This window comes from Acanthopagrus latus, chromosome 5 (genome assembly GCF_904848185.1).
Source record: "Acanthopagrus latus isolate v.2019 chromosome 5, fAcaLat1.1, whole genome shotgun sequence".
Classification (NCBI taxonomy): domain Eukaryota; kingdom Metazoa; phylum Chordata; class Actinopteri; order Spariformes; family Sparidae; genus Acanthopagrus; species Acanthopagrus latus.
Genome location: NC_051043.1, coordinates 26,214,678 through 26,239,962, shown reverse-complemented (window position 1 = coordinate 26,239,962; position 25,285 = coordinate 26,214,678). Strand labels below are relative to the sequence as shown.

The following is a 25,285-nucleotide window of genomic DNA, read 5'->3' as shown; positions in this document are numbered from 1 at the left end:
ATGCACAGACCTGCAGTCTTTGAAGGCCATGGCAGTAGCTACTAATGTGTTGCAGGGTCCCAGTAAGTAGCTGCAAACTGTTTTCTTTCATCTTCAGGGGGAATAGATGAGGCGATAGGAGCGTGCAGGGATGGAAATCATCAGGCAACCACACTGCCATCGCATCAGCAAGTCTTATCTCCAAAAAGCCAGGTTGTTCAGGAGCTCCCTTGTTTCCAGATGAACAGCAGCGGTTTCCTTTCTATATTTCTTTATTGTTCGTGCGCCTTCAACTGTTGGTTCTAAATTGTGTTAGATGAAGGCAAAGTGTTATTGAATAGAGCATAATCAGAGCCGTATCGACGTTGAAATCAAGGAAACCACAGGAATAATATTAAAAATGAGTCTTGAGGCAAGGAGACGGGATAAGCACAACTTTCATGATAATTTGCTTCTTATTAGAGCGCTGAATAAACATGCATAACAAACCCAACGAGCGTTGTTGAGTGGAATTTTAATTTTGATGGCACAGTAGGTGAATTCAAGAGAGAAGAGAAGACTAACAAACTGAAGCGCTGCAAATCAAAAAGCAAAGTGTCTCCTCTTATTAATGCTAATGTGGCAGTCTGCCCATCAGTGCTGCTCTGTGGAGGTCAGTCGGAGTTCTCAATCGATCCTAGAAGAACCGTAAATGACATTCTTAATTTAAAATGAATGTCTTTTAAAGCTTTAGACTCATATACACACGCAGTCGTTCTCTCCCTGCCCCTCGCTCGTCCTCCTTATCATCAGCTTAGTTTGCTTTTTTACACTTGTGCTCTAAAAAACACATCATTTTCTCTCTGTCTCCTGCAGCCACAGAGAGGATGCTGCAGCAGCAAACTCCTAATTATTTAATTACATCAATATTGGTCACTGCTGGATCACTGTTGTAATTAAGTGTGATTTGAGGTTCTGGGAGTGTGCATGAATTAATAATGAGCTAATCAAGAAGCACTTGGGCTGATTGCCACGACGTTAACACCTAGAAAGAGGAGGGAAATTAGCTGTTGTCTGTTTCTGGCTCGTGGAGCACATCTGCATCTGTCGGGGCCTCCAGTGGTTTATTGTTTTTACTTGAAATCCTGCAATTAACTCATTTTTGAGAGTGCTAAGAGTCCCATGGCTCCGCGCAGCTCTTGAAGTCTGTGCTAAACCTATTGTGTGTTAGCAACAAGAGGTTGGACACACACATGTGCACACACATAAATTGAAGTGTCATTTGTAAAGGTGCAAAGAGTTTTCCTCCGGGGAAATATGGCAGAGGAGATCTGAGCGATAGCGTGACATCTCTCTCAGAATGTCATTTCAGAATGTCTCCAGGAGCCGCCTGTCGAAGAGGCACATGATCGGAAAACATGCCCGCGTCCTGTTACAGGTACAAACACTTTTTAGTACATAAAATTGCAAGTGAGGTTGTCCTGGTTTACTGGTTTCAGTGTATATCATGCTATGGAAAGATTATCCCACCATGTACATGTTCTTATCTACAGTATTAAATTCTACAGTTTATGGGTTAGAAATAAAGTTCTGGTTTGTATCAAGTTTAATCTATTACAGGATTTCTTTTCTCTTTTTTTTTCTTTTTTTATGAAACTTGCTCATTTTGGTAGCACTCTCCCAGTCTACTGACCACTCACTTGTCACATTCACACACACATTCATGCACTGATGGCAGAGGCTTCCACGCAAGGTGCCAACTGCTCATCAGGAGCAATTTGGGGTCCAGTATCTTGCTCAAGGATGCTTTGACATGCAGCCTGGGGGAGCCAGGGATTCGAGCCAGCGACCCTCCGAGTGCTGGACGACCCGCTCTGCCTCCTGAGCTGCAGCCAAAGAGCCAAAGAAACCCTTTTATTTTGATTTCTTTGAGGCTCATTGTTTTGTTAACAAATTACCGGAATCACAATCTTTTCCCTCGCCTTAGCCGGAGTTAATCCTATAACAAATTGTGCCACCAGTTCTTGGGTTTCAAATAACATGATCACTCACTACATTTCAGGTGATGAAGTGAATTTAGAGAGGATCAGATTTAAAACACATGTTGTCACTCAGGGGAAGAAGACCCTCCAGTGTGAGTGCAGCCCTGTGAGACTCAATATATCACACAGAAATGTTGCAGTAGAATCAGAAAAGTAGTTTTATTCTGATTAGTTGAAATCCCAAATGGCTTAATCATATTTAAATGCCTTGGAGACAGACTTTGTGCATGTAGGCTGTTAACGCAGCAATTGAAATTCACCTTTTATTGAACGAGCAGTGTTAAATGCTCAAGTTACCGAACTGCTGTGGTGTCAACATTTCAGCAGTGTTTGCTGACAAAACGCTGCGAGGTGGAAAACAATTGGCTGCAATCTTTTGATGAACGTTTTCACACACAGAAACAAAGCAGAAAGCCGATCCGGAGAATGTTTTAGATGATATCATAAGTCATATGTATTTTTAATATCATCACACACACCAGAGAATCACAAACGGGCTTTTATCTGAGCTTCTCCACTGGCTGTGCCTGAGCTTTGTGCTTGGGTAATAAAATCCTTCATAGCGCCCATGCCACAGTGAAATGGGACCACCCACTGACCCGTGGTACAGCAGGGTGGCATATTCGGGTAGGCAGCAGAGGCAGATGGTGGGTATCCAGCCTCCTCTTGCATGACAGAGCTGGATCTGTCAAACGGCTGTGGTGGGACAGAGAATGCTGTTTGGCCGCGACTCTGCGGCGTCCTCTTATGAGGCTTCAAAGACGTTCACTACAAACAGGATCCTTCTTTAGGATGTTAATTTATTTCTTCATCTCCATTCTTTTGGTTGCAAGTTTTTGGTGTTACAAGTCCAAAAGAAAAAGAAAAAAAAAAAAAAACGTTGAAACAAAACACCATCCTTTTCCAACAACCAAAAGTGGTTCCATTCCAACCTGATATAAATTGGTTCGGTGCCCTGAAAGTCTCCAGCTGGAACCAAAACACAGCAGATTTCTCTTCACTTGAAGTGGGAACCGGAGTATGTGTGTCATATCATGAGGGTTGTTCAGGACACATCCTTGATCATAATGCTTCTGCTAAAAAAAAACTTTTGGAAACAAGCGCTCGTTGACTCAAAAGTCTCAAAAATCTTAAAATGGAAGTGGCTCAAGAACCGGAGCTAATCTGGTGGAAAAGGCTCGAGTGTGGCCTTCAACGCCCTTTAATCCTCCTGCGTCTCCATCTCACCAGTGGTCTGAGGGAACACTAATTGTTATTTTTGTCAGCCATTTTTGCGCAGTACAAATCTCTCTCTTCCTTCAGAATTGGAGCTTGTATGGATGATAACAAAACGCAGGCTGTAAATAATAGCTTTCAACAAGAACATCCTTCTGCTCAGCATGTGTGGCGACAGGCCTGACATGAGGGAAGCATATTCACAGACATGCCAGCTTGTAGCTCCAGACCCGCTGGGAAATTGTTGCTTTCTGCACCACTTCTCTTATCAGTCTGTCAGTTACTTTGTTCATGACTTATCATCTGCCACTGAAATTGAGTGAATTATTAAAAACACGTTTGTACATTTATACTCGTTCTTCCCATGTGTTAAAGCTCAGTTAGCTCAGAAAAGTCAGTATCTACACCACCCAAAATATTGGGATTCTCTTCTGTCTCCAGTGCTCTCTGACAGTATCCTTCTGCTACTAGACACAAGAGGTTTTATTTTTCCAACAGAGGTCTGAAAATAATCGTGCATCTTCACACACTTGTTGTAAACTGAATCAGGGAAAATACAGTCGATCAAGTGATGGAGTCTTTTCCTGGATTGGCTCTGGGCTGAGGGCCGGGATTCACACCCTGGCTTTGACTGAAGATCCCCTGGAAAACTGTCGGATAATTAAGTAAATTAGACCATCGCCACTAATAGTGTTGGTGTATTTGTAGATCAGACGTTATCGGACGAAGCGGGGACACATTAGTTATCCGGCTGATGTCTCGTATTTTAGCACTCTTGGACCGAAAAATGTGGCGGAGAGAGGAAATCTGCCGCGGTCTCGTCCTCGTTTGCTTCTCCTCCCTGCTGAGATGTGACGGCGACGGCTTTGCCCTTTTTGTAACTTGAAAAGAGATGCTAATTGGCAACCATGATGTCTACCTGATTGTACCTGTTTTTTATGCTTCAGTGGTGCATGGTTAGGTGCAGTGTGACTCAGCTGTTGAGTTGTTAAGTTTGTTTATAATGATTTATTTTTTTATTTATTTATTTAAATCCAGGCACTCCAAAAATAAAAATATCAGGAGATGAGGAGAAAATTCCAAAAAGACTTTAATGCAGTGGCTAAATCATTAAAAGGGGCAATAATTAAAAATGCTGAAATACAAATAAATAAAAAATAGATATGTAAATATAAAAGTTTGTTTCTCATTATGTGCATTCTTGGGGCCTGATCAAATGAGTCCATTTTCCTCTCTTGACCATTTGCATAATAGTTTAAATCGAGCATTGTTTACATACAGCACGTTTGCTAGCTTAATGTCACTTTCTTGGTAGCTAATAACGGTTAATGCATGTTGGTTGGTGCCGCCAAGTGTCACAATCCAGACACCAGCCGCAGGAAGTTCTGCCCCACCGTGCTGTTCATGGGCAGTCGCGTCTTGGCGTCCGATTTTTACCCGTCTGATCTCTTCATCAGCGTGCAGACATCAGGAGAGAAAGGTGACAGAGTGCGCGAGGACAGGCGCACAAACGCACACCTGCGAGAACTCTGAGGAACGTCTGCATTATTCATGTGCACACGTGTCAGCCTTTGTATCTAAAGCCCGCCGCACTGCCTCACAAGTATCCATTCAAAGTATGCCACTTAGTCTTTGAGCATAAGTAAAGATACTTGACATTACCACAGAGAGCCTCTTGATCTGTTCACTCTCAATTACCACACCAACTTGATGTTCTTTGACTGACGAGAGTTAGATCTGTTTTTCAAAAGGCTGCCTTTTTCTCCATCGCCGTGCGTCTTCCTGTCCGCTTTGTTTCTCACGTCGTCAGAGTTCTGCCCGTATGTCCTTGCTTTGTTCGTTTCCTTTTCATAAAACTATATGTTTTCTTATTTGTACAATATCCCACTTATATGACGTCCGCCTTCAAAGTGGTTTCACCCTTTTGACACTTCATTGAGCTGGAGGAGTTTTATTGGCTTTCATGTTTAATTATCGCTAAAGATTAACGATGCATTTGGACGATGTCACCGCGGTGATGAGGAGGAAACGGGCCGGCTTACAATCAAGAAATGAGCGTCGCATTGATTTTTCTTCATGCTCTCTGATGTTTTTCCCCTTCAGACAATTACACAGATTGTAGTTATGTAAACAAATAAAAGTACAAACAACGTTATTTTTATGATAAATGTGTAATACACTCTTTACTGCCTATGAGATCACATGCTGACTGGAACTTTCAATTACTTTATTGTAGCCACAGCAGTTTGTATTTCCTGCTAAATCCTCCTGTGTGTGTGTGTGTGTGTGTGTGTGTGTGTGTGTGTGTGTGTGTGTGTGTGTGTGTGTGTGTGTGTGTGTGTGTGTGTGTGTGTGTGTGTGTGTGTGTGTGTGTGTGTGTATGTCAGGAAACAATTCAATTTGATGACTCTGATACATTCTCTCCTTGTCTGTCTGTCTGCCCGCCCATCTGTCTGTCTGGATAATTTCTTGATTCACTTTTGTTCCCCCGCGGCGATGTTGCGGCCCGTGTACGGGCGCGGGTCACACAGAGCCATCTAGGGAATGAGATTGTCAGTACTCATCACCAAACAACCTCGCCGGACGACTGAAATCTAAAGCGATCTGAGAGGATTGATATTATGGACAGCGTGTTTCTCAATAGAGGGACGGGGAGACGCACACGTGCCGAGCGCCAGACAGCCACATCCCGAGTCTCATTCTCTCCATCTCCAAATAACACGCGAATAAATCCTCCTGCAAACACTCGCTCACATCGAGGTGTACCACCTGTGCCCCTCCTCTCCCTCGCCGCTCCTCTCTAATCCACTTGAATGTAGCTGGATATTAGATTAGAAAGTTATAGATGTGATTATTCGTCCCTGGGTGCAGCCATCGTTTCGCTGATTAAAACGTGAACTGGGGGCCATTATGTAACTGCTTAAAGAGATTAAACCTAGTCACCCCCGCGGGGGCCCGCTTCTGCTGTAGCATACAATAGAGATAGCACAGGAAATGGCACACATGACAGCATGTTGAACCTCTACAGGTTGGAAGCTAGAAGAGAGACAAAAGACTAATATTACGAGACAGGAGACAGGAGGGAGGTAATGTGAGCTTGTCACAAGTTTAACTTCCCGAGGAACTGAGTGTCTCTTTCAGTCTCTTCAATGAGTGAGAGGAAAGCGGCACGAGCTCGGCGCCTCTTTTAGAAAAAGGAATCCCACTAAAACACGCTCTCGACACACATCACGGTGTATTTTTTAATTGCGTTTGATTGCCAGAAAGTGCAACGATCGTGATTGTGTCCTCCAGTCTTTTGCTCGAGGCCCGTGGCAACATTTCTGTTGCTCTCATGACTCTCATTGACTCCAAAACTGGACTGCTGGAATGATGAAAGTCCACAGTCGATGTGATCACTCAGGCTGAAACATTCATAAGCAACACGCTGGTTGATGGCTGCTCATTGTGAACCCTCTGCCAGTCGCTGTGAGGAGCAGAGCGCTGAACGTTTTCAAAAAGCATAATCAAATGAACAAAGACGAGCAAAAGTTGAATAATGATTCTCATTTATGTATTTTTGTGTGTGTGCCATTAATTCATCTTGTTAGCAAATTATTCAGTGATTTCAATCAGCGTGTGAAGTCGTCAACTTCACCGCGAGAACAGGACGTTTGAGATGCTTCACACACTTTTAATTAAATTAAAACTCTCAGACAACACACATAGCTCCGGTCACAAATTTTCACCTCTACTGTATTGTGTGTTTCCAATTATAAAATGTTTTTTTTTGATTACGAGGCAAGGAATAATGGAGATTCCTGCTGGGTTTAATTAGTTACTCCACACTGCACTTTCACTTCCGGACTGTTCATTTTCCCGAAGCCGATGTGTCAGAAACAGTTTCAGACGTGTGTTTTAAGACTAAATAACTCGTACATTCACGCTAATTGCTTTTATCTGTCGGAGGCGGGGGTGCGACTGTTTCCAGCACTGTCACTGTGAGCGTTCAGGTGAAGGTTAGTGATCTGCTGGATGTAATCTATACCTGTTGAGATCCGGAGAGAGACGCAGTGAGAGTTCAGACAGGGAGAACAACGCACACTTTCACAGATTTGTTTTCCTCACATCTAATCTGAAGTCTCCCACCTCTGCACACCCGGCCGACCTCCATGTGAGGTTGGCGTGTTTCAAAAAGTTACAAACTCTGTTGAATGGATCCACCTCACTTAAGAGTTATGAGTTATGTGTGTCTCATACTCTAATCTCATCAAAATGATGATAACGTTTACGTAATTCATGACCATCTTTATGAACTTATATACTTATTTCATTGTACTGCACCTGTGAAGCTGGTTCAGGATCTGGTTGGACATACAGTGAGCTTGACTTGTGTTGGGTGAGAAGATCAATATCACTCCTGTGTTCAGGCAGCAGCTGACTAGCTTAGCTTAGCTTAGCTTAGCATAGAGACTGAAAACAGCCAGTCTAGCTCTGTCCAAAGATAACACAGTCTGCCTGCTGGCACCTCTAAAGTCTGCTTAACACGTTTTATATCGTTCGTTTGATCGGTACAGATTGTTAAAAACCGACAAGTTTTTGGTTTCACACGGCTGTTCATGAGGTCTCCGCTGGTTGCCTAGCAACCTGATGGTGGCAACAAGACTCCAGGAAGTCACTGTGCCCGACATCAGAGCGGCATCAGTCCTCTCATCTAACTTGGAAAGAAAACACTTAAATGTATTTCCCGTGGAACGTCCCTTCATCTTTCCTATCTAAAGAAACTTCTGTGCTGAACACACCGGTTTGACATTAATGGAAATGTTGCACACTGCCAACAGCACACGTTTGAAATACAAAACTTTTCTCTCTTTATTTTTTTTTAATTATGGCTGTTCTGTACATTGCGACATACCTTTCTTTCATCCTTTTGCATTATCAAGGTGATGCTCTCCTCTAATGTCTCCTCCGCTGTCATCCATCTGTCCCTCTCATTATCGCTGTGTCTTTGATGAGACATTTTACAGGCACAGGCGATGGGGAAATGTGTTCAGCTGTCGACATGCTGAATATCTACCTCTGCAAAGATGATCAACACGAAGGAGAAAAAAAAAAAAAAAGTGATGCTGGATTACCTTTGATGATTCTCACATTCAAACGAAACGAGGAGGAGACAGTGGGACAAAGTCCACGGGGGGTTCGGTTAAAAGTAGAACTGGTGGGCTCTGGGGCCAGACAGGGGCAACACACACACACACACACACTGCAGTCTGAATTCTGTCAGCTTTAAGTGGAGGAGTTCGCAGTGGTGGAAATAACAATCCAAACTGTGAAAAGTGAGGAGGAGGAACCCGAATCACACTCATCGTTTAAAATAAATGCTATAGTGGCCCGTCTGCCTCAGTGTGAATGTGAGAATATGCAGTGGGCCTGAACTACCACTATGTTAAACTCACATTTGAACTGAGCAACAGGGTAAAAGATCCGCAGTCGATGCTGCTCGGTGTCTCTCTTACATCCAGCGGTGCAAATTTACTTCCTGTCTTGAATGTATCTGTTGTTGAGCAACACTCAGGCTTTTCTTGCAGCTCCGGGAGGCTGTTCTTACCCACAGTGGTGCTTTGTGCTGTATGCTAACGGCAGAATGCTAACACGCTCACAATGCTAACACACGGCACATTAGATTAGCTTGATAGCATGCTAACATTTGCAGCAGTGCAGCTAAGGCTAATGGGAACATCATTAGTTGTTTCTGGTACTTGTCATAAAACCATTAAAAAGGTATTAGCATGAAAACATTGAGGGATCACCAAACCCTGCTGGAAAAACCAGACCAGCACCAAAACACCAGCAAGACCAGTATATGTTGTCTTAGTTTTGCTGCTGGTCTATGCTGTTTTTTTTTTCCAGCAGGGAAGTGATTACAGTCCACCCTGTGAGAGACGCAGATGTGTACCAAACATCACGTGATCTGTCCAGTAGTTATTTTAAATGTGTTAATGTTAAACTATCGTAGCAGAGGCTTAAAATGTTCGTGTTTTGGGGAAAATTTGCAGATATGAGTCTTAACCACAAGACTGACTGGGTGTAAACACATTACAGAATACTTATAAGTAATTTTTAGATACCGACAAATCCACCCACATCTTTTTTTTTTCTAGCAAGCCGATGTTGCTCATGATCCATAGCTCCATCAGTTTTGGTAATATTCTACAAAATCAAATTACAAGACTGGACTGGAAGCCTGTTCATGTTCAGCATGGAAACAATGACGACTAAGCTAATGAAATAAAAAAAACAGGGCTTACTCGAACATTTTAAACAACTCGACATGAGCATACAAAGCTCACCTGATCATGTCAAGACATTAATTGAAACATGGACAGCTGACGCTGAAACTGACTCCTAATAGAAGCTTTACAAACTGCTCAAATTATTGTACTGTGTGGCTGTTTTGCCTTTATTGATCATAAATTGTACACAGGGCAAAATTATCAGACAAATACGAGAGACGTGGCAACACTGGTGACACGAGGTGAGATGTTATGTGCCGTCTGTACTAAATTCCAAAACAATTTCATCCAACAATCAACAGACTGACTCTGCCAGCGTTTCTCTTCTCTGTGGATGATCCAACAAACACTCTGACGACCGTCTCCACTGGGATTTTGTCCTCAAATGAATCTGGCAGGCGGTAGTTCCTATGAAATTAAAATATATGCATTTTTCTAGCTTCAACACAGTATTAAAATGATCTGTCTAGACTGTCATGTAACGCACTACTTAAATATTATGTTTAAGTCGCTGACCGTGAATATAAAGTATATATGTGTCATTCAACCACGTGGAACCATGAAAATCCCATCGCCATCCACTGTTGCCGGCGTAAGTGCTGATCCATATCCAAGTGTGCCGTATGTTTCGAGTGTAACTTATTGCTTTCCCATTCCCAATAAAGTGGCAGAATAAAAAGGCTTTTACAGGTCCCTGCGGGTAGCAGCTACTTCCAGTGGTAGTCACTGAACTGTGGGGCTGCTGTGGTGACAAATGGCACCAAGCACATATTTTACTATTGCCATTTACAATGCATGATCCAGGCTGTGCAGCTCAAATGACTGCAGCAACACTGTGGAGAGTTATGGTGGCAGGAAGAGTGTGTGTGTGTGTGTGTGTGTTTGCTCCAAACTCACACAAATATGTTTTCGAGTTTATACCCCCGGCCACTAACATGTTTGTCTTTTTCTTGGGGTGTTTCAAGGTGACGGTGGGGTTCTACGCGGTGGTCGCGATGACTGAACAGAAATTAAGCAGCACTGATTTACAGCTGCGTGGACGTAAATATGTGGAAATGTGGGATAGCGACACGAAAAACAAACCAGCGGCCTGCATGTTTGGAGAGGATGTGGCTGAGACAGGAAAGAATCTCCATCGTTGTGCAGCGCAGCGACTTAGTTGTGGTCGCGGTGAAGGAAGTCCGGGAAAATCAACTTACTGTAAAATGTTCTTTTGTTGAGCTTTTGGACTCTTTAGACATCTGAACTCACTTATATGTTCGTGTCTGTTTAAATTAATATCTTTTCTCAGTCACCCAGTAAAGGTGAGTGACCTCCAATATAATGGTGATTACACAGTAAATGGTCCAGCTGGTCGATACACACGATCACCAAGAGATAAATCCTTCATAAATTGCTATTATATATTGTTTGTGTAACATTTCATAACCCAGTTATACAAGCTTACATCATTTATTTATTTTGTCACATAAATGTCATTTGGCTGCTACACCGCTGTGTTGAGGAGCTGTGCCTCTCTGTGCGTCCTCTGCAGGTCCGGCGGACGTGGCCGTCAGGGGGCAGACATCAGTCGGTGATCCGTTGGAGAAAACGTGGCTCTCTGGTTTTGCTCCTCACCGGCGGTAATTACAGGCGCATGTACTCTCATAGGCGCGCAGAGAGGAGAGACAATAAAAGGGAAACAACCTCAGAAAACACTTGGCGCATAGTTTAATTCATGACAATACTGCGCAAGATTCGAAACAACAGAAACAAAAATGCGTAAAAGTCAAGAAAATCTAAAAGATAAGTAGGTTACTGTGGTGCTTAACCTAAATGTGTCAAAACAAGTAAAAAAAAAAAACTGTCAGGTGTTTTTAAGTGACTTTATTTTATTTATGTTTTAATTCAGATGTTGTGTTATTAAAGTGCGGAGCAGGAAGGAAACAGGGACCGAGGCAGGCAGCGCGGAGCGGAGCGGAGCGGAGCGGGAGGAATAGAGAGTCTAGTGTTGTAGCCAGAGGGCGGTGGCATTTCTCTCTCTCTGCGTAAACGGAGAGAGTGGAGAAGGAGAGAGCGCACGGAGAGAGACGAGCAGAGCTCAGTGGCGAGGCAGCAGTGCCGCTCACACGAGTGATTCCACCACCTCTCCTCCTCTCACAGCTTCACCTGCGCCTCCTGAGGCGGACTCAGACTCACACCGGGACTGGAGGCGATATCCGCAGCTTTTTTTCTGGTTATTTTTTTTTTTTTCTGATTATTTTTTTTTTAAACTCGTTTGATTGATCAGCAGACCCTTGTGGTGGAAGGGAAGGGGGGTTTCTCAGTTCCCCCGCCGTGGACCGAGGAGTTTTGTTTTTTGTGTGTGTTTATGCGTTTTACGCGTCGCTTGTCATGGGCAGAAGTGGACAGAGAAGTGGAATAGGACGCGGGGCTTGCAGCTTGGTGAGGATGTGCGCCACGCCGGGGATCCTGCTTCTCCTGGTGCTCGCACACCGAGGAGTCGCCCAAGGTAAGGCTGCAGAGCGCGTCTTCTCTCGGAGCTCTTCTTCTGTTAAATACACCTTGATTGTTCCCAAAGCGGTGAGAGCTTTTTTTTCCCTCCTCACGGCCGAGATGCGGCTGTGAGGACGCGGCGGCGTGTCTCACAGGAGGCGGGGAGGGAGAAGGAGTTCCTGCCGGAGGAGGAGATCTACTTTTTTTTTTTTTTTTTTTTTAATGTGTGGTCATATTTCCATTTAAACTGAGCTGGTGCTGATGAGTGGGTGGTTTGCGGTCAGTGTCTCGGGGTGCTCACCGCATGCAGACGGATACCTGCGCATTTTTCCAGCAGGCGATGCTCGAAGTGAGGAAACTGAAGGGGGGGAAACTCGCAGCTCACTCACGTTTCTCCACGTCTGAGGAAAAACGAGGAACGACGGCTGATTATGTTAGAAAAGACAGATAACTACATGGTTAATTTAAGAAAAGACCGTGAGGGAAATATAATCCCGACCCGCCGCTGAGAGCCAGATAAATCCGACTGTGGCTGCAAAAAGACAGAGAGAGACTTAAACATTGCAGTGATTTTTCTCGTTAGGATGTGTTTTCAGGTCCGATGTTGCAGTTAGATGTAGGTTTGTGACTTGGGGAGTCCACGATCTGGCGACCATAATGTGTCATTGCAGGAGCACTTGGCAAACACTGAGGCTCCAATTGAGGAAAAAAATAAATAAATTGATCAGGAGTCACAAACACTCACAGCCGCCAGCTGCGTAAAAAGGCAATTACACCAACCTCAGCAGGAAAAAAACAAACCTTGGAGTCTCTCAGAGAGACTTTAGATTAAACGCCACAATATCATCAACTCACCGGCATCATCCACAGCAGACAAACATATGGGTGCTTTTTTAAAAAAAATACCACGCTGTTAAAATGATGAGGTGTTGTGCTCTCCCCTCCACTGTAATCCCCCCCGGCTGAGCCATAACAGGAATATTAAAGTGATATTTCTGAGGAGTGACGCTGTTTTGTGGAGGATGTCGCAGGTCACAGGCTCGCATGAATCCTGAACAAGCAGCCCGGCTTCACACGTTTGTCACCCATCTCTCAGACTGCTCACAGTGCGAGCTGAGGGCGAGAGGAGACAGGCCGTCACCCTGCCGGTGACCTTCCCAGGGAGGAACTTGTGGCTTGTTAATGTTCATCCAGAAGTGTCCAACCTCTGTGTTTGTTCCACCCAGCTCCTGAACACACACACACACACACACACACACACACATTCTCCCCTGTATGCTCTCACTAACCTGCACAGTTTGACCTTATCATGAGCACTCCTGGTGGATGTAATCCCCTCCTATTATAGTCTGCATGCCTCATATTCTAATGTGCCTCCCAGAGTCAGTGTTGCTGTGATCTTTGCCCTCCATCATACATATATATTACAACTTAAACCTCCACTTGAGAGCCTCTTAAAGGGTACAGCCGCTCGCACAGCCTCCACCAGGGAGAAAAAAAACAAAAAAAACGTAGGCAGTAAATTGGTATCGACGTTGCTGATTGGCCCTGGGTTTCTGTGCCCGAATTTGGGGCTGTAATTGGACATGATGTCGCTGCCACCTTCTCTCTCGCCGCCCCCGGGGGGAGCAACATTTCAAGCAACACCCACCGATATTCATTATGACCGCTCTTCTATTGGTTTACTGTTAAATCAATACCTCGCAATTTAGGGACACAATTTGAGTAGGCTCTCAGCCACCGCTGGTAAGATTGCACCTCGCCAACCAAACGCGCAGCTCAATTCGACTTTTGGTAGAGAAATCTGATAATTGGAAACTAAAACTCTCTCTCCCCCCCCTGATCTCTGCAGATTCCCACACTCCTGTGATGTGTTTTTTGCTCTTGATTCTGCCTCTCCCTCCTCGTCTGAGGCTCGTCTCTCATGTTCCCGTCTGTTATTCCTCCGCTCCGAACGTCTTGACTCATCTCTCTGAAGCTTGGTTTGCTTTGTTGCAGCAAGGAGTCACTCCATTAGTTGTTCTATTGAATGGGGCCCGAACACACAAACACACTGACCCTCACTGAGTGGGGAGTGTGTGTGTGTGTGCGTGTGTGTGTGTGTGGCTCATCCTCTCTTGTGCTCGATCTATTCAGGTGGAGATCCTCCTCCAAAATAACAAACCTCGTCCGCCCCTATGCGTTTATTTCATTTTGTTTTGTTTTGTCTTTGAGTGGAAAAACACAAATGGTTGCTTTAACCGAATCATTCTGCTCATGCATAATTGAGTCTCTTATGGCCGGTTGTTGCCTCCAGTTCAACTGCACTGTTGAATATGCGGTCTGAGAAGTTTTAATAGCCAGAGTTTTGCTGTCGAGGTCTAATGACTAATGATGTTTGTGGAAGTGATGCTGGCACCGCCGAGGATTCAAGTCCCGATGATGACGGAGGATGAGAACCCTCGAAAATTCAAACATTTTCAGGAGCTTTTTAGAAAAAAAAAAAGAAATCCATTTTAGAAAACCACTCTCGCCCCACACAAAATGAACTCACTCCAAGTTGTTCCACTTTTACATCCAGGTCCCTCCTCAGCTTTTAATTATGGACCTTTTTTTAGCACTCAGTCATTTAATCTGGCATGAAGTCATCTTTTCTGCCGGCCTATAGGAACCCTGTTACGCTATGGAAAGGTCTCTCGTCTGCACACACGGCGAGGGGAGAGTGTTAGCTGAGATCCTCTCATGCCAGGTTGAGTGCATGTGTCAGGCGTCCCGGCGAAGCCCCACCCACCCTCGAGCCTCTCGGCCTATTAAAAAGCCATTAGCTAAGCCTCCTCACATCTGATCTGGGATGAATGGGTGTCAAGATCACTCTGCAAGGTCTGAAAAGTCCCCTTGTTTTTTGTGATGACTAAGCGGCGATGCGGCCAGGTTGTGAAATTCAAGCTGCTGTGTGGTGTTAGTCGCAAAACATTCGCTGTGTTTCTGCGTTACACGGCCATTTTAGATTCCACAGTTTGCCAGCTGTTTTTTTTTTTAATACTACGGATGTTCAAGTTTCTGTGATTTGAAGCGCTTTTTTCAGATTAAACAACCGTTCCCTCAAGGGTTTATTTCCACTTTATGTAAATTGTTATTCTTGAACTAGAAGGCTGATTTAAAGCGACACACTTTGAAATAAAACTGTGGGTCTGTGTGTTCGAGTTTGTCAGCGCAGGTGGGTGTGTAGGTGTGTATGTGTGAACCTGTGTTGTGTGGGCATGTGTGTGTGTTTGTGTTCATAAAGTTGGCAGCTCGGGGGTGTTCTCAGAGAACTCCTGCGGCGCTGTGTGTGTGTGTGTGTGTGTGTGTGTGTGTGCTTCTCTGCATACGTGTGTGTCCGCACCAGAATGTCTATACGTGGGAGACTGTGTGATTTTCGACATGTGTGTGTCAACTTGGCAACGTTGCTCCAGCAGAGCTCACATGGTGTTTTTGTTGCGTGTGTGTGTGTGTGCGCGCTTGGCATTATGATATTGCCAGAGCTCCCATGCTGTCTCCCATTATGCTCTGATCCTGTCCCATGGTGCACTGCAGCCATCCAGGGTTCAGTAGTGCTCGTAGGGGGACAGCTGGGAATTATTGGAACTAAATAGGCCAATTTGATTGGCTGCGCAGCTGCAGCCGGCGCAATGCGATTGGCTGCGCAGGTTTTATGTGGGTAAATTTGATGCTTTTTCTGTATCAGAGCGAGCGAGTGAGGAGGAGGGAGGGAGGGAAAAGGATGAATGGATGAGGAAGGGAGAGATCTCTCTGGGTGGTTTGTACCAGCTTTGATCACTCCACTAGGACTTGACAAGCTGACTGACTGCCACACACACACACACACACACACACACACACACTCACGCATAGAACACACACACACAGCGAGATATGTCTGTGGTCAAACAATGCTGCATTCTGTCTGTGTTCTCTGCGTGTGTGAGTGTACTAATGTGTGTGTGTGTGTGTGTGTGTGTGTGTGTGTGTGTGTGTGCTCGGACAGACGTTCACAGGAGTGTGTGAATGGAAGTCTTTGACCGTGTCTGGGGTTGTTTTGTGTAGAAGACCCTCCTGCTGTTAGCAGAAGCCGAGTGATGGCAGATTTCCCTCAACCTCTCTGCCTTCTCTCTCTTTTTTTCTTTTTTTTTTTTCTATGAAAACCTTGCACACTCGTCCAGACGTACTTACTTTACTTATATTTATCCACCGGCCTTTTCTTTATCTCTCTGTCCTTTCACTCTGCATTCTCTGTTAACTGCTGAATGGATTACTGACCCTTCTTTTCTCTCCTCCAGCCTGCGGCCTCGCATGTTCATCCATCCACTCCAGCAGATTTTAGATGTCAGACTGTATAAATGCTCCACCTTCTGTCCGCCGACATTTCTGTGCATCGGATGTATGGTTTACTGGGAACACATGGCAATTACAGCGCTGCCCCTTCCAAGAAATCAGGGGCCTGAACGTGGCTTGTTTGTGTTGCGACAGAAAAACTTTGCTGACATGTTTTTTTCTTGGTGGAAAGCAGGGACGGGATCCAGTTTTGAAGGCACAAGTGTGGTTTTTCAAGCGGCTGTGTCGACAAAGCTGCGAGCGGTGTGTGCCTGCGCCACATACTATCTCTCTCTCTCTTTCGGCGGGGGAAAACCCAGGATGGAACACAAGAATGCGTCCCTTTGTGTATATGTGTGTGTCTCTACGGGTGTGCATTTTGTGTCTACGGGCGCGCACGTACACAAAAGAGACGGGTGGGGGGCGAAGGAGTAAGGAGAAGCTAAATGTTCTGAAACTGATTCCCAGCGTCTCCTGCTGTCAGGGCTAATTCCTTCTAGAGTTTCATGTAAAGATCTGGAATTATGAATTTTTCATGGCCTGCGAAACCTAAGGCCTCATTTGGGGCTCTCATTTCCAGGCTTTTTGTTTTAGTTAGTTGTGTGTATGTGTGTGTGTGTGTGTGCAGGGAGGGCGTGCTGAGACAACGCTGTTTGTTCCCAATCAATGGCCTACTATATAGTTCCCACTGGTCCCATGCAGTCCTCCGCTGCAAGAAGTGGAAAGCAGTTTTTTGGTGTTTTTTAAACAAAAAGACAAAAAAAAGTTAACAGATGGAGATGTTTTGTTAGTTCATTATCATTATGTGACTTTAGAGATAAGAATGTGTTTGAGAATAAGGACTTTACTGTTTTTAAATCGCTCTCAGTGTACTTGCACAGACAGACATGCAGCTCAGAACAAGGACAACAAGAACTGAACAAGGTCAGAATGAGAACAGAATAAAAAAATTAAAAAAATGGGACTCGTCATCACTGCTCTGTACAAAAGTGTGTGAAAAGAAAGTGGTGTTTAGTCACCAGCAACCAGCACCATTAAAAGTATATGTTGTAACTGTATGCAGGTCGACTGTTCTGTATGTTGTAAAGAGTTAAACACTGGATATATAGTCAGTAATAGGCCCAGTCCTTAACATTCAAACTCAAATAATCATAAAACATAAGTGATTTCACCAAAGACCAAAGTCATCGTTCCCAAAATCTCAGTTTGTGCCCGTCTATCTGCAAACAGAGTGTCTGAATAACTTTAACCTGGAATGAGATTTTCAAATACTCTGTTTTAAGGGACTTATAATATTCTCTACATGCGTATGAAATACACACGTACATGTTAAAAACCAGCGTGTGAACGTATCAGCCTGGTCGTGGAGTGGCTGAAAGTTCTGTCTTGCCTTTGCCGTCACAGTCGAGGGAAAAAAAAACAAAACCCTGACGTTCTTTGAGGGAGAGCAAACGATCCTCTCGCTGTTACTTTTTGCAGCCTGCTGCAGAGAGAAAACTGGGCGTCTTTTGATTCCCATAATAAACAGTTGGGCTCAGCGAATCGATGCCACCGAGTGCCAGGCCACAGATTTCTGTGCTGTTGTCCATCGTCTCAATTCCTCTCTCCTGTCATTTGTCCCCATTTCTCTGCCTGACTCCAGCTCTCATTCTCTCTGTCCTGCTTTCTCTCGTTCCCATCTGCTACCTCTGACATTCTGTGCGCCTCGCTCACTTTTTAGCTCCCTTTTTTTTTTTTTTATTATTCTCTTCCTCTGCTACTGTCTCTCTCCACCCTGTCCCTTTCTCTAGTTAGATTTACACTGTTTAATTAGAGTGTGGCCCAAACAGTGGACATATTGTTGTGCTTCTGGACGGGGCCCACGAGCAGCAGGGCATTATGTGTTTGTGTGTGTGTGTGTGTTTGTGTGGTCGCAGAAACATGGTGGAAGCTCATCCGTCAGCCGGAGGGGAGAGAGAGGAGAGAGAGTTCGCCTCCAGATAGATGGAGGGGAGAGAGGGAAGGAAAGGAGGAAGGAGACAGGTAGAGAAATGGAGCTCCGCACCGTGCCAGCTGCTCTCCATTGAAATCTCGGCCTGTATCTCTTTGTTTAAAGGTCTCGCCTCCATCCACAGCCGGCAGCTTAGGCTGTTTTCATGGTCTATATATTCTTTTTATTTGCTACCGTAAAACCTCCAGTAAATAGCCCGGGCTGGTTTACTTGCTTGGAGAACAATGTGCGGCACACTGCGCTTATTGAAGACGAGCGATTACAGGAGAGACTTTTTGTCTCTGTGAAACCAACTTCTGCCTCTTCAGCTTGATCCCCCCCCCCCCCCGTCCCTTCTCTGCCTCCGACACTTTGTTTGGACTCGAGCCAAAGTGCCGATCTGCTGCGTCTCCAGATTTTCTGCTCATGGCGCTTGTACGCACGACAGTCTGCATATTTCGAGGGTGTGTGTGTGTGTTTGTGTGTGTTGTTCTGTGTGAGTTCTGCTGCGCCCAAATCACACACACACTTATGCAAAGACGACACATGTCCACATACGTGTGCGCCGCTCAAGAAGGACAATTCCTCGAGTGCAGACACACGCCCGGCAGATGGGTGCTGGGTGCTTTGGCTCCGTGGTGTGTTTGTGTGTTGAGGCAGGAGAATCTTATTTGTGTCACCATGAATATGTAATTAAGCCGCCATTGAGAAAAGACGGCGTGCCGCGGCAGGGGGTCCACCAGGCTCCGACTCGAGTCCTTTTTTTTGTTTCCAGTGAAAGCTTGTTGTGGGCATTGTCCTGTATTAAGAGAGAGAGAGAGAGGAGGAGGAGAATAAATGAAAGGGGGATAAGGTTAAGAGCAGAAACATGAGGGAAACTCAGAATTGGTGACAGAGAATGAAGTAGGAGAGGAGGAGGAGAAGAAAAAAAAAAGAGGTAGGAAAGGGAAAGTGTTTTTTTTTGTTCCCTTCCTTTTTTTTCGTGCGTGGAGAATTTGACATTCACGCTCCTTTTCTGATAGGAAACAAAGCTGCACTGTAAAAGCCCATTCAGCTCCTGGTTGAGTGTGGCGAGAGGATTGGAGAGAGGAGGAGGAAGGAGAAGGAGGGAGCGAAGCTGAGAGGCGTTGGGAAGCTGCCTGAAGGATTAGTCTTTCTCTCCTTCGTATCTTTTTCGGCGCTACATTCTCCACGCCTTTTGTAACTCTCTCCTCTCCACATCCTCCACTCTTTATTTTTTAGCCATTTTCCCCTCTAGATCACTCTCTTCGTGCTCCTTCGGGCCGACCCCTCCCTCACCCCCCAACAGTAACTCTTTTCTTCCCCGCCCCTCTCTCCTCGCTCCCTCGCTCCCTCCTTCCCTCGCTCAGTGCCAAACCTGTCTGGTAATCTAGTGGTCCATCTGAAGGAATATGCATAAACCTGAAACCATAATTACTATAATCACCACTGTAACTTTTTACCTCTTAGGCTTACGTCTGCACTTTGCACACACACACACACGCGCGCACACACAAACCTGATGCACACAAACACACAAGACCTACGCCTGTTTTTTGAAAGAGCACGTTGTAATTCTGTAGGATGCCGTGAAAAAAGGGGATTTAGCATGTGTTGTAAAAAGGTTTCTGGTTGCCTGTTCTCCTGCCGTAGACATGATGTAATTTACGGTACTGTGCCCCACGTAGGCTTAGGAAACACACACACACACGCACACACACACACAGCCTGGCACAGAAACTCTACAGTTTGGTTACTTCATTGTGCCCGATCAGTGCAAAGGCGCACACACACACACACAAAACACTGTATAATAAACACACATATGGAACAACAAGTCCACTCACTTATTCCGGCTCCAACATGGTTTATTTTGCTCCTCGGGGTGACAAGATTACGTGTAAGCAGTTTGCTGTGATTCATTCCAACACGCCGTTTTTAAGTGGCTAATGAATATGAGCACGACTTTGCTGATCAGGCGCATTTGTGTGTCCATTGTGTGTGTGCGTGTGTGTGTGTGCGCGCGTGTGGATGAAATATCACATTGTTATTTTCCAGAATTATCCATGCACACTCCCCCAGAGGAGCACAGGTAGGACGGCTCTGTAGGTGGAGAGGAAGGAGAGAGAATAATGACTCTCCACTGTTAAAAAAACCCCCTCGCTTCCTGAAGTCTTTTGTTCTCTGGGATAAAATGATCGTACAGGGGTGAAAGGAGGCAGGGAATCAGAAAAACCAGGCAGAGCGGGTGGGAGGGAGAAAGACACAGCGACTTATAGGGACATCAAGGAGCGGCAGTGAGATGGAGAACGACTGCGGGGTTAGTAATTAATCACAGCGCTCAGAGAGGGAGAGAGGGAGAGAGGGAGAGGAAGAGAGATTTGATGAAACACAACAGTGAAAATGGGACGACTGAATAATTTTACTTCCACTTGAAATTAGAGTCGCGCGGCCGCTTTGGTGTTTGCATCAGACTCGCTTTGAAAACCATCCAGTTTCTGGGCCATGATGAGCGGCGACGGTCGGGTTTAGGGACTCATCTGGCCTCTAGAGGTCAGAGGATCCATGTTTCCAAGTTGGTAGATTAAGTCCCGGAGGGTAAAGTGTAGGAAGGTATGAGTCAGACGCTGAAGATAAGATGGCTTTTTAAAATTTTTTTTATTTTTTGAGAGGATACAGCAGTTAGAGAGGTGAGCTGGAGGTATTGTGTTGTTCACCGTGTGTGTCAATTATTGAGAAAGACACGCAGAAGTCTCTTTAGTTTACTTCTTGAGAGAATGATGGTCGAGCTGCCTCTCACAGCGCCCAAGGCCAAGTGCTAAACTGTTAATACCGTAAAGTGTAGGTTTACTTTTCTTCATAAGCGCTGCAACCTCTGGACTAAAAACAGGAGGTGGGTCTCTTAGAGCAGAGAATTACCTCGTCCTGGTCTTGGAGTCGGTCAGCTGGAAGTCTGAGAAAAGTTTGGTCTGTGCTGCCCAGAGTGAGAAGCTGCAGCCGTGTCGAAGTTTTCCCATGCTCGATTAAAAAAATGTATCGGCTTTACGGTCGGTGTTAGAAAGAAAGTGAATTTATTGATCACTTGTTGCCCGTGTTGTTCACCGTGTTCCCGCAGGCTCTGCTTCAACACGTGATAGTGTCAGTTTCATATCTTGTGTCTTATTGCATATTTTTGAATGTCCTGTTTGGAGTACATCATGTTATGCAGGTTTTCTCCTATAGGGAAATCATCACTTTAATATTGAGCGAAATGAAAAAAGGGTGCAATATAAATAAAACCATGAGTCACTCTGTTATTTGGTATCATATTGCAGGGAAACTCAGACTGACTTTGGACCCTTTACTGTTGAAAAGAACTATTTCATGTGCACCAGGTTATTTAAGATATATAGAACTGGATCACCTGGATGGGAATAATTCATGAAAGCAAGAACGATCACTTATTTTACACATTAAACAGAGTCTGATTAAAGCCATTTGTGATTAAGATCAGATTAAAGTGATTATTTCATTTTCATCTTGAGAAAATTTTAATTTGTTGATGTTAAACTTAAGCCATTAAACGCCTTTTATTCAGTGGCTTTAAAAAAAGAATCCAGGGGGTCGACTGTTTGCTACCAACTTTAATAAGCACTGACTCAGCCGCTGCTGGAGATAATCAGATATTACTTTTTTTTTTTTTTTTTCTGGGGGAAAGAACGGTTTCCAGAGACGCTGGAATTAAATGGGGTGATGATGAGGTCAATGGATTAAGGCTTTAAAGTTGTTTCTGAATGATTGAGAGATTTAAGATCTTTCTCTCCTGCAGTGTCTCAACCAACCTCGGAGTGAAAGTCGGATTTTATGACGGGCTGCTCGACGTTGTGACTCAGCAGTGCGGCTATAAAAGTACAGACCCACTGACTTGTTTTGTGTGTAGTTGTTTATAGCACGTTTCAACTGTTCTTTGTTTTCATTGATTCTCTCCCACACAGACTTTGTGCGTGTGATCAAGTACACGTGACTTTAGTGTGTGTGTGTGTGTGTGTGTGTGTGTGTGTGTGTGTGTGTGTTAACTTGTGAGCTGTGCTGCTCTCCAGGCTGTATTGTCTTACAGCATTTATTGATGTTTATTGAAAAAAAAAAAGCCTTTGGTTTGACCCTAGCAGTGCTCTCTCTTTCACTCTTCCCTTTTCTCTCTGCTTTTTGTTATTTCGTATTTCCATCCCCAGGGATTTCTGCAGGGCTGAAGGTCACGGCGGGTACAGTACGGCAGCTGCAGTCTTGAATTCCACTGCTAGTCAGTTTTTGCAGATAAGAAGAAGTTCCTGTGTTGCTCATTACGGTGTTTTCATGTTGGAGGTCGGCTGAATTTAATTAATGTTGATGTGACGGTCCTTCACTATGAGGGGGGCCTCTTCAGTGCAGATATTTTATTGACAGCTTCTGCTCCAAGGACAGAAGAACTGAAAGTAATCTTTTTTGTGGGTGGAGATGTCCCACTTTCTTTCAGTTTTGATATCAGAATTTGGATACATGCCCTTACTTTTATTGGCGAGGGCGGCATCCTTGTTGGCGTCGCCATCTGTAATATGTGTGTGCCGCACAGCGCCTCTAAGATTAAAAGGAAACACAGGCTTTAAAAACGCATTAAAGGTGTTCCAAAGCACTTTATTTGCTCTGCAGGTTAAGTAGGCTTCACGTACAAACAGGTGTGGGAGAGCTCAGCAGCACATTATCAACAGCGTTTAAGCGGATTTCTGTTCAGGAATGGATAGTAATTAGATCGAATTCACGGAGTGCAACAGGAAACGGACAATTATCGGATTATGGAATCTGGATTAGCGACGTCACTCCGATATCTACCTCACGTCAGTATCGCCCTCTGATACCGATGTTGGATCAGATCCGTCCCAGCTGTGATTGTCTGTCATTTATCGTCTTGGTGCGATCAGTTTTCAGGTATTAAATCAGCGGCTGACGTGGCGAGATCGCTAATATTTAACCGACGTGACGGAACTAAAATACTCCGTTGCAAATCCGACCAATCAAACAGCACTTAAAGCTCATTTGATGTCTCATTGATTCAGTTAGGGATTTTAAATCTCCCCCACTCCACACTGTATTTTGATCATAACACATCCTTAAGACGGATCAACACTGGTTTAAATCAAACACGGGGGCTGTGTCTCGCGCATTATTCATGGATTGTTGAGGTACCACATCATTATCTGTGTTTTTTGGGGAGGATGGAGGTTGGAGCGCTCCCCGCTGTGATCTGACAGCTGATGAAATCTGGATGCAATTTTACATGAAAGTCACGAGCGCGCACGCACACGCCTGCTTGTTCAGGGAAAAGTTATAATGGCGCGGCGCAAAAAAAAAAAGTTCACAGAAGAATGGAAGCGCTCGGTTGCACCCGGGATATGTAAGAGACAGACGTGATAGTCGTATGTTTGTTATTCTGTGTTTTTTTGTTTGTGAGTAACACAGAGGGAGGACCGGAGTGAAATGCAACTGGAACCGATCCGATCCCAGCCGGGCTTCTCCCCAAATAACTTGCAGTGCTACTTTGATGTTGTAAGCAACTTTTGTCAGTAATGAGGAACACTGTTTTACTCCGTCTGGAACAGCATTGCTTTTAATCAGGAGGGTGTTTTCCCAGCGTCATTTAGCTTCTAATGAACGCAGTTATTTATTCATTGTTATTTCCTGTTGCATCACATCGCTCCTTTTTATCACTCCACTTTTTTTCTTGCATGTGTCAGAACAAACTTGGAGTGATTTGGTCCTTTCCGTCACATTCATTATTGAAGGAAATGAACGTCTGCTGCAGATGATTTAAATGCTCTGATGGTTTCATGTGAGGTTGTTTTTTTTTTTTTTTTTTTTTTACATAAATATAGAATTCACTTCATTCCAGCGCTGTATTGACGGTATAAACAAAACCTTTTCTACTGCTTGAGGATTTCCATTCTTTACTTGTCAAACTGAATAATGGTCTGTTTTGTTTGTGGACATTTTGGCTGAAAGAATTGTTTCTTGTTTGCGGGTGCGAGCTCTTACCGTGACTTTGGAGTGTTAGTGCAATTTCTGAGCAATTTCAATATTCTTAGCTCAGACAGATTAGCTGTCTTCTCAAAGAAATGGCAGTAAATGTCTCTTTGTGACTGCCGCGGCACAGAGCAAAGTTCATTTTACGCACAATGGCACCCAGATGTTTAAGAGGCTTAATATTCTTGTTTCTTTTCTTTTTTTTTTTCTCTTCTGCCATCATCATCATCATCATCATCATCATTATCATTATCATCATCATCATCGTCGTCGTCTCTTCCCCAAAGCACAGCTGGCGTTGTGGTGCAGTAACGGTTGTTTCAGCAAACTGGCTTCAATGTCCAATGACATGTGGCTGAATTGGCCTGCCAGCACTGGGAAAACACACACACACACACACACACACACACACACACACACACACACACACACACACACACACACACACACCGTGTACACTAAAGGACAAGTGTCTCTGCTCTGTTGAGCACTTGCATACAAGGGGGTTTCCAGACAGGGCAGCCAACACACACACACACACACACACACACACACACACACACACACACACACACACACACACACACACACACACACACACACACGCCCACTGGCACTGAATGGCTATTTTGGCAAATAAAATGGAAGTGCAGATAGACACTGTGTCTCCATATGCAGTCACTGTCGTGTTCTTGGCAGGTTCGGTACATCCTGTCACTCTCTTGGACCGTGTCTGATATTTTGGCAGTTGGGGTGTCAGAAAGGCGGGAAAAGCCACCTGCACGGATGTAGCAATTCATTATCCTCAACGTTCGATGCACAATCTCACAGCCTAATTATTTAAAATCATTTTAAACGCTTGCGTACAGTTTTAGGTATCATCCCCGACTGAAAGTAGGATACAGCTCCAAGATCGTCACAGTTTGTCCAAGTTATGGACCAAAAACTAATTAGGCTAGTTGGCTTAAAGCAACCTAAGTAGTTGTTAG

At 44.6% G+C, this 25,285-nt stretch overlaps 1 protein-coding gene across 10 annotated transcripts in view; it reads left to right on the top strand.

The window, feature by feature from the left end:
- Positions 1-25,285, top strand: part of LOC119019449 (netrin receptor UNC5C-like) — a 371,539-nt gene that overhangs the window by 158,411 nt on the left and 187,843 nt on the right. For 3 of the 10 annotated variants that reach the window (XM_037098023.1, XM_037098022.1, XM_037098021.1), the window contains exons 6-7: positions 11,022-11,109; positions 11,379-11,978. The exons of the other annotated variants lie outside the window; for them this stretch is intronic. In XM_037098023.1, coding sequence (XP_036953918.1) covers positions 11,861-11,978 — 118 coding nt within the window. In that variant the 5' untranslated portion in view covers positions 11,022-11,109; positions 11,379-11,860. The remainder of the gene's footprint in view (positions 1-11,021; positions 11,110-11,378; positions 11,979-25,285) is intronic. 10 annotated transcript variants of the gene reach the window in all.